The 13,232-nt window shown below is 53.5% G+C and overlaps 5 protein-coding genes across 5 annotated transcripts; all 5 read right to left on the bottom strand.

Moving 5' to 3' along the window:
- Positions 1-106: 106 nt before the first annotated feature.
- B0H65DRAFT_509452 (Sodium/hydrogen exchanger family-domain-containing protein) lies at positions 107-2,979 on the bottom strand (the record flags this gene model as incomplete). The annotated part of the gene is made up of 3 exons (XM_062828315.1): positions 107-1,950; positions 2,001-2,603; positions 2,661-2,979. 3 exons carry the CDS (start codon positions 2,977-2,979, stop codon positions 107-109), a joined length of 2,766 nt encoding a protein of 921 aa, XP_062680099.1.
- A 1,826-nt stretch (positions 2,980-4,805) lies between these two features.
- B0H65DRAFT_509451 (mannosyl-oligosaccharide alpha-1,2-mannosidase precursor) lies at positions 4,806-7,055 on the bottom strand (the record flags this gene model as incomplete). The annotated part of the gene is made up of 4 exons (XM_062828314.1): positions 4,806-4,982; positions 5,136-6,414; positions 6,484-6,814; positions 6,959-7,055. The coding sequence occupies 4 exons, from the start codon at positions 7,053-7,055 to the stop codon at positions 4,806-4,808; spliced, it is 1,884 nt and encodes a 627-aa protein (XP_062680098.1).
- Positions 7,056-7,346: 291 nt separating this feature from the next.
- B0H65DRAFT_467835 (uncharacterized protein) lies at positions 7,347-7,619 on the bottom strand. Its single transcript, XM_062826927.1, has one exon. The coding sequence runs from the start codon at positions 7,608-7,610 to the stop codon at positions 7,386-7,388; it is 225 nt and encodes a 74-aa protein (XP_062680097.1). The 5' UTR covers positions 7,611-7,619; the 3' UTR covers positions 7,347-7,385.
- A 1,855-nt stretch (positions 7,620-9,474) lies between these two features.
- On the bottom strand, positions 9,475-10,989 carry B0H65DRAFT_215949 (restriction endonuclease type II-like protein). Its single transcript, XM_062821990.1, has 2 exons — positions 9,709-10,989; positions 9,475-9,557 (listed from the first exon to the last, which is right to left on the bottom strand). The coding sequence occupies exon 1, from the start codon at positions 10,922-10,924 to the stop codon at positions 9,713-9,715; it is 1,212 nt and encodes a 403-aa protein (XP_062680096.1). The 5' UTR covers positions 10,925-10,989; the 3' UTR covers positions 9,475-9,557; positions 9,709-9,712.
- A 723-nt stretch (positions 10,990-11,712) lies between these two features.
- B0H65DRAFT_549531 (uncharacterized protein) lies at positions 11,713-13,125 on the bottom strand (the record flags this gene model as incomplete). Its single annotated transcript, XM_062829668.1, has 1 exon — positions 11,713-13,125. The coding sequence occupies one exon, from the start codon at positions 13,123-13,125 to the stop codon at positions 11,713-11,715; it is 1,413 nt and encodes a 470-aa protein (XP_062680095.1).
- Between the last annotated feature and the right edge of the window lie 107 nt (positions 13,126-13,232).

The raw sequence follows: 13,232 nt of genomic DNA, 5'->3' as shown, positions 1-13,232 counted from the left end.
TCTTCTCATATGCTACCATTAACTGTTTAGGTACCTCAAAGGATAAAATCATCCAAACATAAATATCACGACATATAGACATTCTCAGCCTCTCAGCCTCTCAGGCTTACTTCCTCTTCCCACCAGCCTGCACCACCAAAACACTAGCATTCACCGCACTACTAACCAACCCCTCCGCAACCGCACCCACCGTCTTGCCCAAATCCAAACCACCATTCCCTGACCCACCAGCAACATCCACCCGACTACTACTAGCACCAGCAACCGCTTCAGTATCAACCTTCCCATGTCTTCGTCCAACAACCACCACATCACCCGCTCCCCCCTTCTTTTGCCCAACAGTAACCTTAGCCAGCCCCAGCACCGTTTCCGTCAGGTTATTCTTGCCCTCTGTTAAGTTGGACTCTTCGAATACCACGCGGGAGGCAATTTCCTGGGGGAGTGAGTCGCGCAGCGTCGCTAGCAGGGTTGCGTCCTCGTTATCAGCGGCACCGCTGGAGTTTTGATATTTGAGGTGGACGATGGTGGCAGTTACGTTCGCGTTGCGCGCGAGTTGCAATACCAAGCGAAGAGCAACGCGATCATCTGCGCCGCCGATGAACGGCAGGAAAACGTGGTGTGTGCGATCGGTGATGGTGGGGTAGGTCGCCAATGCGGGCGTGGTGTGTCGATGTTGGGAGTGTAGCGACACACCGGACTTGGAACGGGTGAGCCCACCAGGAGGGGACTGAGAAGATCGAGGCCCAAACCCGCCGAAACCGTTATCAATAAAAACACCCGCATTACAAACCCTCTCCGCCTTAGCCAGGGTCTTATGCATAAACTCCAGGTGAGTGTTCCCCTTAAATCGATCATTGCCCGCACCAGCAAGAGACAAAGACAAAGGCTGGTCATAATCCGTCAAACTACCATACTCGCTCCACGGAATCAGGGCAAACTCCGATTGCGTATCCGCCGCATGAGAGGTGAAAGTTTCGGCATAAGAAGACTCGGGAACCACTGCTACGCGACCGGAGACGGCGACGTTGTTGGACATGCCGGGCGACAGGGAAGAAAAAGTGCGGAAGGTGTTGATCACGGGATCGCGCAACGAGTAGAGCTCTTCGGCTACGCCTTCGGTTACTTGCATGACGGAGGAGGTGCGGTCTGTGAGCTCGATGAGGCGGAGGCCGTGGACTTCGAGGGGTTTTTGCTTGCGGGTGATTGTGGTGGTGACTGGAACAGATTTGCTGCCTTCGCCGGTGTCTTCGATGGTGGATTCGACCTCGGAGGGCTTAGGAGTGTTCGATTCGGTTTGGGGGCTGAGAAGGGTGATGAAGGCGAAGAGAGAGGGTAGGCTGTCGAGACGGAGGTAGACGAGCATGCGTTGAATCGAGGATTGGTCGCCGACGGGCTTGGAAGGGTCGGAGGCGCTGGATCCGGATTCGGAAGGGGCAAGAGGGTTCTCGTCCCAGTCGATCTCGCCACGGCGCCATCTTTCGACCTTGCGCTGGTACCATGGGGGATACAAGGCTTTGGTGAGGGGGGTGGTGGCGACGGTGGTGACGAGGGCCATGACGACGAAGATGGTGAAGGTTCTTTGGGAGAGGATCTTGGCTTGGAGACCGATGTTCAAGACGATGAGCTCGACGAGACCCTTGCAGCTCATCAGGCACCCGATGGTGAAAGACTCGCGCCAGAGGAGCTTGTTAGCACGAGCAGCGAGGGTTCCGCCGATGATCTTGCCGGCGAAAGCGCACGTAACCACTCCGATCACGTAGCCCCAAGTGATCCCATCGTTAAGGAGACCAAGATTGGTGCTAAGGCCGGAGAGGGCGAAGTAAAGGGGAAGGAAGAGGACGGAGATCAGATCCTCGATCTTTTCGGTCATCTTGATGGCGAAACCACCCTCGTGAGGGCAGATCAGGCCGACGAGGAATGCGCCGAAGATGGCGTGGATGCCAATGATGTCTGTCCTTGTTAGCACCCATCACGGTAAGCCAAGGAATGGTAGAACTCACTCGTAAAGAACGCAGAAAACAGCACGAGAAGCAAAGTCAACGCAACCACCCCCTGCGTCGGTCCATTCTGCAAGCTCCCCGTCCTCCTCACCCACCACATGAACGGCGGTCTCACCGCAAACACCAAAAACAAAATCCACCCAATGCAACACAACAACGCCCACAGCGCCGCCAGTCCCGAGTTATTATTCACCAACGCCACGCAAAGCGCCAGCAAAATCCACCCGGTAACATCATTCCCAATCCCCGCCGCCAACACCGTCACGCCCACGTTGCTTCTCAGCAACTTCAGCTCAGTCAGAATACGGCACAGCACAGGGAACGCAGTGATAGACAAAGCGGTGCCGATGAAGAGACCATAAACGCCGAAGCTAATAGGCACCGTAGTCCCGTCGTTGTGGAACTGGTGGTATAAACCCCAGGCAATGCCGAATCCCAAGCCGAAGGGGAGGATCATGCCGGCTAGACCGACGGAGAGGGCGACTTTCCAGTTGGAGGTGAACATGCGCATGTCGACTTCGAGGGCGACGAGGAAAAGGAAGATGATGAGGCCGAGGTTGGCGACGTTGTTGAAGACGGGCATGGATTCTTTGGGGAAGATGGCTGACGGGGGGTGTTAGTAAGTATTGGGCTGTAAGTGAGTGTACGTGAGGTCCATACCAGCTTCAAAACCGGGTATCCTCATCATGACCGAGGGACCTAGTAGAATGCCGCCAATGACTTCGGCAATGACTTTGGGTTGATTGATCCATCGTAGCGGGTAAGCCAGGAGCTGGCAGAAGATGATGACGATGCCGGCTTGGATGATGAACAAGGTGATGGGGGCCGAGGCGCTGTATTTTGTTGGGTTGGCTCCCTCGAGAATACCGGCCTGGCCGTTGACGCTTGGGGTCGTCGCGTTTGAAGAGGAATTCAACGATGTCGCAGCGACGGCTCCGATGACGGTCTTGAGGACCGCGTCTGTTATGGTTGAAGCCATCTTGTCGACGGTTGGCGGTGTTAAGCCAAGTGAAAGGCTGGACGGCTCAAGACCAAACCCGAAGGAATGTTAGTCGGGTCGATGCAGTGGTTTGATTACAACATAAAGTGTTTAAAGTGGCCACAGGGGACCAGACAATGAAGAATGTTGAGGTCCGAGACGGAAGCTGTCACTCGACAGACAGACAACAAAGAGAAAGATTATATAAAAGGGCAACGGACCCAGACCTGAGACCCTGGGAATCCATTGTTGCTAAGGTATCACCGCCTCTTCCTGATAGAGGTTGCATGCCTGACTGTACAATGTAAGCACCAGCTAAAGCACTGTGAGGTGTGTGCCTCCACGTGATGGCATCCTTGAGGCCGGGGAGAGGGGATCATGCTCTTTTGGGGGGGCCTGAAGCCTAAAGGATCCAATTGCAGTCGTTACTTGGAAGGATCATGGAGGGAACCATGAAGGAGGTTGGTTGGTGGTGCTGGGCTGGTTCTTGGATTTCCAACTCGGATCCATACATAGGGCCGAGGGTGTTGACGACAAAAACGGGCCTGTGGCGGTCTAGACTCGGGACCCTGATTAAGGTTGGGGTAGCCGGACAAGTCCCCTCTCCAGTTCTCTTTGGGGACATCCATTGGATCGCCTTCACAAGCCATCCAAGCCATCCAAGCCATGGGTGCTCTGCTGACTGACCGCAGCTGACTTGATCTCACATCTTGGCTCGAGTGTAGTTCTTGCTTCGACATGCGATATCGCCATCCATAGGTTGTAACCGGAGTGATGAAGAGATGAAAGAGAAGAGAGAACAAGGCAAGAACGACAAGACCTGGGGATGACCCACATGTTCTTTTCGATCTCAGTTCCACTTTTATGTGTTGATCCACTGTGGGCGGGGCCTTTAGTCACTAGAGCACTCCACTATCTGCGGGGTTAGACCCATTGATCAATTTCACGTTTCAAACAGTGCACTTCAGCGAACTTCTGCCAAAAACACCAGACATCATCGCTAGGTTTATACTACCGTCACACAGTTCTCCGAGTGGTCGACACCGTTGCACAAACTAGACCCTTGGATCACCCCAACTCGGGTCTTCTCCGAAAACAACGCCATCACAGAACACCAATGGTCGATGACATTCATTTTTGTCTGCCTCGCAAGGCAGAGATGGCAAGGCCTCAAATACCGTGTAGGACGTCGCACAATATGGTCTTCCCGAAAACGGCTGCGACGTGGTATGTACACTCCAACCGGTCAAAGACGACCGTCCTGGTTTCGTCAATCACGCCGAGAGTTTGACACCTAATCTACTGGTATGGCACTTGCCCACGCTGGCACAAACGGCTGAGTCCAAGTGGCACAGCGGCCGTATTGTGTGAAATTTCCAAGTGCCTCCATCAACACAAACTCAGTCTCTCCCGCTCATGTTTTTTTTGGAGTAAGAAAGATCTTTCCGATGGCGAGAGCAGCGCGAGAGCAGCGCGAGTGCTGAGCAAGTGCTCGATGCCGTTGGCCAATCAGCCAGGTCTTGAAACATCACAGGACAGACTGTCGCCATTGTGTATTGGCTGTCAGTCATGGCGATTAACTAACTTGCACATGGTAATCTTGCTTGAAATGTTCTAGGCAAGATGTAGAGTCTGAAAGTCAAGATACTATGCATCATGTCTACTTGGAAGACGGCAGGGCACCTGTCCATATCCGGGTGAAGGAATCTCACATCAACAATGATCAACAATGGCAAATACCCATCCTTACAGTTCATATGTTATCATGATCCCATTCATAAAAGTATATCCAACCCAGCTACCTCTACCTACTCCGCCCATACTCTTTACGCATGTCTAGGTCCAGCAAACCTCCTATCCCTCTTCTCCTTCCCTCCCCCTTGCTGGTACGACGAGGAGGATGGCTCAGTCTCTTTCCCCTTGGCCAACCTGATGGGGTGACACTCGGTGTTGTAGACGAACTGATTCGTCTTGTCGGATTTGACTTGCCATGGGTCGTCGTCCTGTTGTTTTTGTTTCTGTCAGTATCATTTACACACTTAACTTCCCTTTCTGTCCCGCCAGGCCATCTTGGGTCCCGTCCAGCCCTCGAAGCAGCTTGGTACCCCTAGAGGGGAACAGATATGGAAAAGGGCAGCACTGGGACGAATACTCACATCCTGGAAAATCAACCAACAATACTTCAACACCTCGGCAAACCAAAAACTCTCCTGGAAGTTCGTCTTGCTTCCCCCGCCCGCCTTGTTCACATTCTCCACAGCCGAATACCCGCTCCCCGCCCTCGTCGTGGCATTGATCGCCTGGAACGCCGCCCACGCCCACTCCCTGTACTTCTCATCTTTCGTCGCCCGCCACGCGTAGTACATACTTTCGATGACTTCGGGACGCAGGACATACTGGCCGTTGGTAATCCAGAACCCGTTCTTTGCGTAAAACGCCTTTTGCTCAGCCGTGGAAGGGCCGGGGTTGTTGCTCGCATTAAGCGGGGTGCGGGAGTCCTGCCAGCTAAACAACTCGGGACCGATGCCCGTGGCTGTGGAGGAGTATGTTTCCGCGCAGGATTTGACCAGCTCCAGCCCAAAATCGAGGTATTTTTGCGAGGACAAAGTAAGTCCACCCAGGATGAAGTTACCACCATCGAAACAATCCAGATGACCAGACGAAAACCGCAAGGTGGTCCCCTTCCATCCGCCCAGGAACGTCAAGTCCGGCCGGGTAGAAGGATGCGAAGCCACATACTGAATCGACGAATCGGCCGCCAACACCCACCTGTCGCGGTACAACCCAAACCGGTCCGGATCGTACAGGTACATCTTAATCAGGTACTCGTAAAACGAATCGGTCCCGCCGCCCCAGCCGCCCGAGCTATCGACGAAAAGCCCAGTAGCGATATCGACGTTGGAGCCCAACAGTCCCGGGAACGGTTCAGCTACGTTAGCCGGTTGCGGGTTCAGCAGGAACGACTCGGCGCGCTGCGCGAGCTGCGCGTACTTCGGGTTGCCCGTTAGATCCGACAGCCGCGTCCACTCGAGGACTAGAGTCCCGATGGTCGCGATGCCGTTCGTCTGCGATCCCGTCCGCCTTGGGCCCGTGAGAGGGTCGAAGATGAGCTGGTTATCGGGGATTCCCAAGGGGGTGTTGAAGGCCACCGAGAGCTGGTCGGCGAGTCGGACGGCTTGAGACAGGATGGCGTCGGTTTGGGACGAGGTGTAGTTGAAAGCCGGGTCGGAGGCGAGGGGTTTGCTGGTCAACAGGTCGTAGGCGGAGATTAAGCCGCCTAGGTACCGGATGGTGGTCTCGAAGAGGGAAATTTCTGAAGAGGTGGTGGTGAAGTCGATCTTGGGCACGTAGGAGAGGATTTGCGAGACGACGGACCAGTCGCGCATGACGAGGGCGGTGGAGAAGGCGTCGATTGCTGAGGCGCCCCAGCCGTTTCTGAAGGGGGGTGTTAGTGTGGTGTTGAGTTGGGGAGGGGGAGGGGTTAATGTGAGGGTCAAGTCTCACCGGTCATCATCATAAGAGTTTGACACTGGCAACAGTGAGTCGTGGGGAAAGGCATATTTGTAGTATCCGTCCCAGGAGATCTGGAAAGCCTGTTTGACGGCATCTCGTCTTTCTTGGTTTGAGACGGCATGAGGTGATGCTGCAGAGTCGGCAGTTCCGATCTGTTTCTGTTGCGGTTGAGGGAAGGGTGTTGCAGTGACCACTTGAGTGAGGGTCAATGCACCCGCCAAGAAGGTTGCCGGGCCAATGTTGAACGGATACATGACTCGGATGAGGCCGGTAACAATGCTCGTGAGCAATGTTGTTTTTGTTCTGATGTAAACAGTGACCCCTTTGTCAACCGTCCGAGCGCGGACCTGGGGTGTTTATATGTATCGTGTAGACCGCGGCTCACCACGACAGACAGTGAGACGACCGAGTAATGAGTGTCCGTGCAGTCAACGACTGAAGGAACTGTGAGATGACAAATTCCCACGCTCGCTCAAGTGAAGCACCGATGGACCGAGGTGAAGGATGGACTGAAGGAGACGTGCCCAGTCCAGGCACGAAGAGCAAGGAGTTGGGAGGTGCATGATGTATATATTCCGGTTTCCTTCGTATCTGCCAAGGCCATTCTGGCCCCGATCCAGGAATGAGGGACGGTCTATTCACACCGACTGATCAACATTTCTTGGTTCGGCCAATGGAGTGGGAGATGTCGGCAATCGGGTAGGCATGTGCCTTATACGGAAGTCTTTCTGTCTTTCTTGTCACCGACTGTGGTGGGCGGGGCGACGACTGGTGGGGTACAAAAGGCGGTTTTTCCACTTGTAAACTTCTCGTAGACCTGGATTCTTCTCCAGAACTACATCTTCTTGGTGACCAATCAATTATCATGGCTTTGTCGTCCCAATAACCGTGCATCACATATCCCTTTTCTGTACCGACACCGCATACATATCGCTGTGCTGTATGCAGATGTCAGGGCACAGGCCCATAACCCCACATGCATACAGGTATGGCAAGTACGAGCCAGAAGTATAGGGCAAGTACAGGGCAAAGGCACACACAGGGTGTGCAACCAGTACTATGTATTTAGCCAGATTCTGGCCTCCACCTTGTTGAGAGGCCATCCTTCTCCAATACATCACATCAAGTCATACATTGCCTTGCAGAGGTCCCTGTCCTTACAGCAGACAATGCATTTTGTTGGCTGCAAGTTGCGGTCTCCTACATGCGACTTTGCGGCCGGTTCGACTTCGATCAAGATTGGGAATTTGGATCAGATGTGATTATGCCTCGAGTCGAGAAGGTTGGATAATATCTACCATGTCTGAGAAGTGTAAACAACGTAGGATTGAAGCATCAACGGCAATGTCCCGTGCCCCTCTCATCTGCTCTCACCAAATACTACACTACGCTGTAGAAATGGCGGATGGTCGTGTCAATTGTTCGTTCATTCAGCAAGGAAAGCTGCACCGCCAAGGTTGGAGAAAGATCTGCAAGCTGAGTGATGTGCATACACGGGGCTTTTGGCGGGGGAAATGAACCGGGAATGGGGAATACCTATCTTGACATCAATGCCCATTCAGCTCGGTTGATTTTCCCGGAGTTTTGGCTCGTCTGAAGCAATTGTTTTCGTGGTATGTCCGGCTATAGGACGATCTGAATTCAGCCCATAATGCTATCATTGGTCGATCCCTCAAGAACCTGCCTGCTTAGTAGGAGATTGTCGGTATAAGAGCGGTATATGAGAGACTATAAGTGAGACAAAGTCCCACAGACTCCAGCCCCCCACCATCATCATTACCGAGGTGTTGGAGATGCAGCTTGGACCGCGCAACAACATTGGGACTGAACCGATATGAAGTGAGGTACATATACTCATACCGGGTACCGTAGAAACTCGCAAAAATCGCCAATAGCTATGTTAGAGCTCACGGCAGGCGCAACCTTGCAGTACATCACACTCTATAGAATACACCACACATTTGCACCCACAGCTTGCTTTCGCCTTGCATATGCCTTCGGCATTGACAGGCTATCCCTCTTTAAGCGCTGGGCATATGGCAGATATGTACACAGGTAGCTGGCAGGACAAGGCCGGGCCCTGTGCACTTGAGAATGTGTTTAAGTTGATGTGGCGAGCACATATGCTGGCATATGCGTGCTTACGGGGCATGCTCATGGCAGATTTCTGCCATATGCCCAGCGCTTAAAGAGGGATAGCTTTTGGCGACTTTCGCGAGTTTCTATGGTACCCGATTCCTGTTTTCCTCGAGAAGAGATTGTGACCCAGAGTCACGATGAAAAAGGTCCGAAGGTGGGTTGTATGCTCCAAGCCAAGGCACCCGTCTAGAGTTCCATCGCATACATTACATACGAGATGCCGTGTATCGTTGCTCCAACGAGAGGAATCCAGCTGCCAGGGCCTACTGATGCGTTTCCTAATCCATCTACCCACATAGCGTGCGTAAACAGGTTGTTGCAAACTGGGTGCATGACCCAACGGTCGTGCATTTGTGATGTCTGGTGACTTGTAAGTGGTCATTCGTCAGGTTTTATAATGTTCCCAAGACAGACCTAGAAGAGGACTGAGTTTTGGGCCTCATGGTTCGGTCGGTGAAGTAGTCCAGAAGGAGTACCGTGTTGGTCGGGGGACAACGGCTTCTGGTGTTCCGTGCACGACTTCGATATCAAATGTTGTTGTTCTTGCCCACGCGGATGTTGTGTTAAGACGAACATGTTCCTGTGGTCCAGGACCTGTAGCGAGCCGCGAGGTACCGCACGTTCTTGTGAGGGGTGCCGTAGAAACTCGCCAAACTGGCAATACGCTACTGCCGTAGAAACCTCTTTTTCCCACAGAGTACTGACGGGACTGTACGGTGCAAGTCCGAGCCTGTGCTTTGAAACGCAAGCAAGATAGTGGTGGTCAGTGTTGTAGAGGCTTCACTAACTGAGCAGATTTATGTACGGTAGGTTGCCAGGACATGGAATTACATTGAACGAGGGCGGAGATGTTCTGTCGTTGATCGATGCTGGTGTTTCCGGTGTGAAAACTGGTGATGTTTTCCCTTCTCATGTCCATATTGGTGCTGCATCATCAGCATGAGTTCAGGAATATCCATTTGTCGTATTGGTTGAGGATCCGGAGAGATCTTCGAATAATCATCCCCGCTTGTTCGTGTGGAACAGACACGTTCTTCCCTCACGGAACCCAAACCGTGTTCGGGATGTTTGGCGTACCTCGTCAACCCCCTTGTCTCAGCTTTGCCAGCGCAGCAGCAATCCCGCCGCTAAGTTCCTCCTCTCGTCTCCGAGAAGCTGGAGTGTTGGTGGAACTCGAGCCCGAAGCCACCGCCGGTCCCGCTTCCTCAGAAGCCATAACAGCTTCAATCTCGTCCAGATTATCGTCTTCCGGCCCGTGCCCGGTAGCGCCAGCCCTGTCCTGTGTTTCCTTCTGCCGTACCTGTGTCTGCGTCCGTGACTGTGTCCCAACACCAGCACCAGACCCCGACCCAACCACCCTCCCAACATCCACCGCCTCCTCCAGCACCTTGTTCTTCCCCTTCCCACCACTATCCCCCGTCCCAGCTTTCCGTCCCTGCGCCTTCCTAACCCTAAAACTCCCCTCCACCGCCCTCCTCCAACTCCTCACCTTCTTCTCCCCCCACCCCTGCACCACACTCAACCGCTCCTCGCCATTCGCCTCCGTCGCAGCATTGATCGCGTTCCGCAAACTACCAAACGTGCTCACCAGCGCAATCGCATCCGTCTTATTCACGCTTCTCGGCACCGTAACGAACTCCACCATTCGTTCCGCGTACGTCGTCTTTTGCTGCCCTCTAATCGCGCTCGCGCTCGCGTGCTCGTACGATTTGTACAGCTCCAGGTATCTCGCCGCTTCTTGGGCGGACCAACACAAGATGACCGTCACATTATTGACCAGGCTCGTTTTGGATAATTCGCGGAGGGGTTCCTCGTGGTTCGGGATATCGACTAGCACTAACAGGACCCGCAGCAGGTAGCGGTTTTGCAGCAGGCGGATGCGCGTGTAGATGTATTCCGGGTGCAGGCGGTGGTATTTGAGGGACAGAAAGAGCGCGCAGGTGGTGGATCCCAACACATAGTCGGAGGGGATGTCGGAGTATTCCCAGGCGGTGGACTTGATGGAGGCTAGGACCGGGTTGCCTTTTTGGCGGGGGGAGACGAGGATGGAGGAGCCTGAGGAGCGGGAGCCAGGGGTGGCGCCGCCGGGGAGGGGTTGCGGGGTGGGTTGGACTATTCGCGGCCCGGAGGAGGAGGAGGAGTTGGAGGGAGGTGGTTTGTCGAGACGTTGGGGGGTGGGTTGGACGACGCCGCGGCCTGGTGCTGGTGGGCGTTGGGGTTGTTGTCTTGCTGCTGCTGCTTCGGAAGCGGCGAGGGCTTGGAGGAGCTCAGCGTCGTCGAAGTCGTCGTCCATTTTGTTTACTAGGGGAGAGGCAATATGCGATGAGGGAATCGCGATTTCAAGATGATGAATTGGAGATGAATGTGCCAAGATCCGGGGAAGCCTAGAATCGAAGATGGAGAGATGCGGGGACAGTGTGCAATACAGTGCTTTCTTAGACTACTTACGGTACGTCATGAACGAGACAATGACGTCAGTGAGTCGGTCCACGAATGTAAACAAACACTCCAATGTTTGCCATCTTCTGTCTGGGCATTTGTATGATGATACGTGTAGTGATTGCTCGATATAGAGGCATATAGTGTACAGATCTAACTCAACAAAATCAACAAAATTTAAAAAGTACCACAGCTCAGAACGGAAGCCATGGCGAAAGTCCGGCTCCTATTGCCGTGATGGTGGAGAGGATCGAAGCCTTCCTTGGGATCGAAGGCGAACTTTCCCCTGACGCTCTTTTCGCCATCATGGATACTATTCCAGAAGGAGTGCAACGGTCGTGTACCCGGGGCTGGTAACTTAACCACGTGGAATACCTGAATGAAGAGGAGATGAACGTACACCAAATGGGTTGTCCATCTATGATCCGCTATCTAGAATAACCAGAATCTAAACAAACAAAAGCTAAACTCCAAACTTCCGACCCAATGCATTCTATATGTCTTTCCGGGTATAATCATATCCAATCCATATCCATAACCATCAGACCACCAGAGTCTCCAAATAAACAGTCCATTCCAAGCCCGACGCCATGCAAACCCATATTTCCATGAATCATTCCCTTGAATTCTCTGCCTTTTGCTCTACTCCAAGACATACCCATCCTCATAATCCGAATAATTACTCTCACTCCTAACCTCAAAAGCCTCCTCACTCAACTCATCATAAATCTTATAAAGCGCACTCAGCCAAGTGTCCAACATAGCTTTCACCGCCTCCTTCTGTGGCCCTCCTCCTTCCACCACCACCCCAAACTTCCCATCCTGCAGCAACAACTCCTCCCTCAACTTCTCATACCCCTCAATCATAACCCACACCTGCAGCGCCGACGTTTCCGTAGACAGCTTCTCCTTCTTCCCTTCTGTCGAATTCCTGGCCTGTCGGTGCCTCAACCCCGGCATTAGATGCGCTGAGAGGTCCCTGGTGAGAAGGTCGAGACAGATTTGCAGTGACAAGTCTTTCTGGACTATCGGCGCGGGAGTGGGAGTGGGAATGGGGAGGGGAAAGTCGGAGATGGAAGGGGGACGAGGGGACGCGAAGTCGGGTTTGAAGTAAACGGTTTCGTCGTCAAAGGCTACTAGAGTTCCGTCGTCTGATCTTGGGGATGGTGCTTCCGGTTGCAGACTTTTGGGGGTTGTTGGTGGTCTGGGAAAGGAGGATAGTTGAGGGGAGAGATTCAGTGCTGAAGGTGCCAAGGTGTGCATCCCGGTATGGCTGTTGCGGTGGCCACCGTTCCCAGCGTGGCGACTGCGAGTGGTGTTGGTACGTGAAATGGGTGGTTGTGACTGGGCTCGTCGTGATGAGGTGGTCTGTTGTCTCCTCAGCTGCTCCCGGGAATGTGTTGGGTCTGACCGGGTGTGGGAGAAGATGGAGGAGTTGCGGGATTCGAGGAGGGCGCGATACTCTTCGGCGATTTGCGCGACGCTGGAGCGCTTCTCGTCTGCTAGGGCGTTGCGTGGTCGGGGAATGTTTTCTAGCTGGCCGATGGAGAAGATGGGTGTCTTTGCCCGGCGTCTCGGTGAGCCTTGAGACACCGGGGACGAGGGACCACTGCTCATAGATGCCCGGCGGTCTGCATCGCTGATGGCAAGGTGCGAGAGCTCGGGAATAATTCTGACAGGTGAGTCTGGTTCTGGGATTTCTTCGGGTTCAGGTTGCTGTTGTTGTTTCTTCTCGGACCGCCGAGGAGGGGACCGAGGAGGGGACCGAGGAGGAGAGTGCCATAGGTATTCCGACCATTCTGGCTCTCTGATTCCCGGTGTTACTGTCACGGGAGGCAGGTATGGGGGTGTTGCTGTGATGGGACTGCTGATGTCGGCAGTGGTGATGTGGTGTTTTGAGGACTTGCTCTTTCTGTATGTGTCTGATACCACCCTCCTCGGCTCATCTCCGCGTTTTTGCTTCGAGACAGACTTTTGAAGTTTCCTCCTCAGTTTCGGCACCTTGTTGGTGGTCATGAGGTGGAAGGCCTCTCTTGTTCGTTCCATTCCTGTCATTGTGTGAGTTGTATGGTGGTAATTTGACGATCAGTCAGACAACTTGTGGTGATGGTCAGTCAATATGGGAGAGATATTGTGTGAAACACTGCCGGGGTCATGAAAAG

The sequence above is a fragment of the Neurospora tetraspora genome, assembly GCF_033439725.1.
Source record: "Neurospora tetraspora strain CBS 560.94 chromosome Unknown B0H65scaffold_5, whole genome shotgun sequence".
Taxonomy (NCBI): domain Eukaryota; kingdom Fungi; phylum Ascomycota; class Sordariomycetes; order Sordariales; family Sordariaceae; genus Neurospora; species Neurospora tetraspora.
The sequence above is the reverse complement of the archived record's forward strand: the minus strand, read 5'-3'. Positions and strand labels throughout refer to the sequence as shown.

Coding starts and splice junctions, on each gene's coding strand:
- B0H65DRAFT_467835 (XM_062826927.1), bottom strand. CDS start 7,610: ATGTATTGGAGAAGGATGGCCTCTCAACAAGGTGGAGGCCAGAATCTG.
- B0H65DRAFT_215949 (XM_062821990.1), bottom strand. CDS start 10,924: ATGGACGACGACTTCGACGACGCTGAGCTCCTCCAAGCCCTCGCCGCT.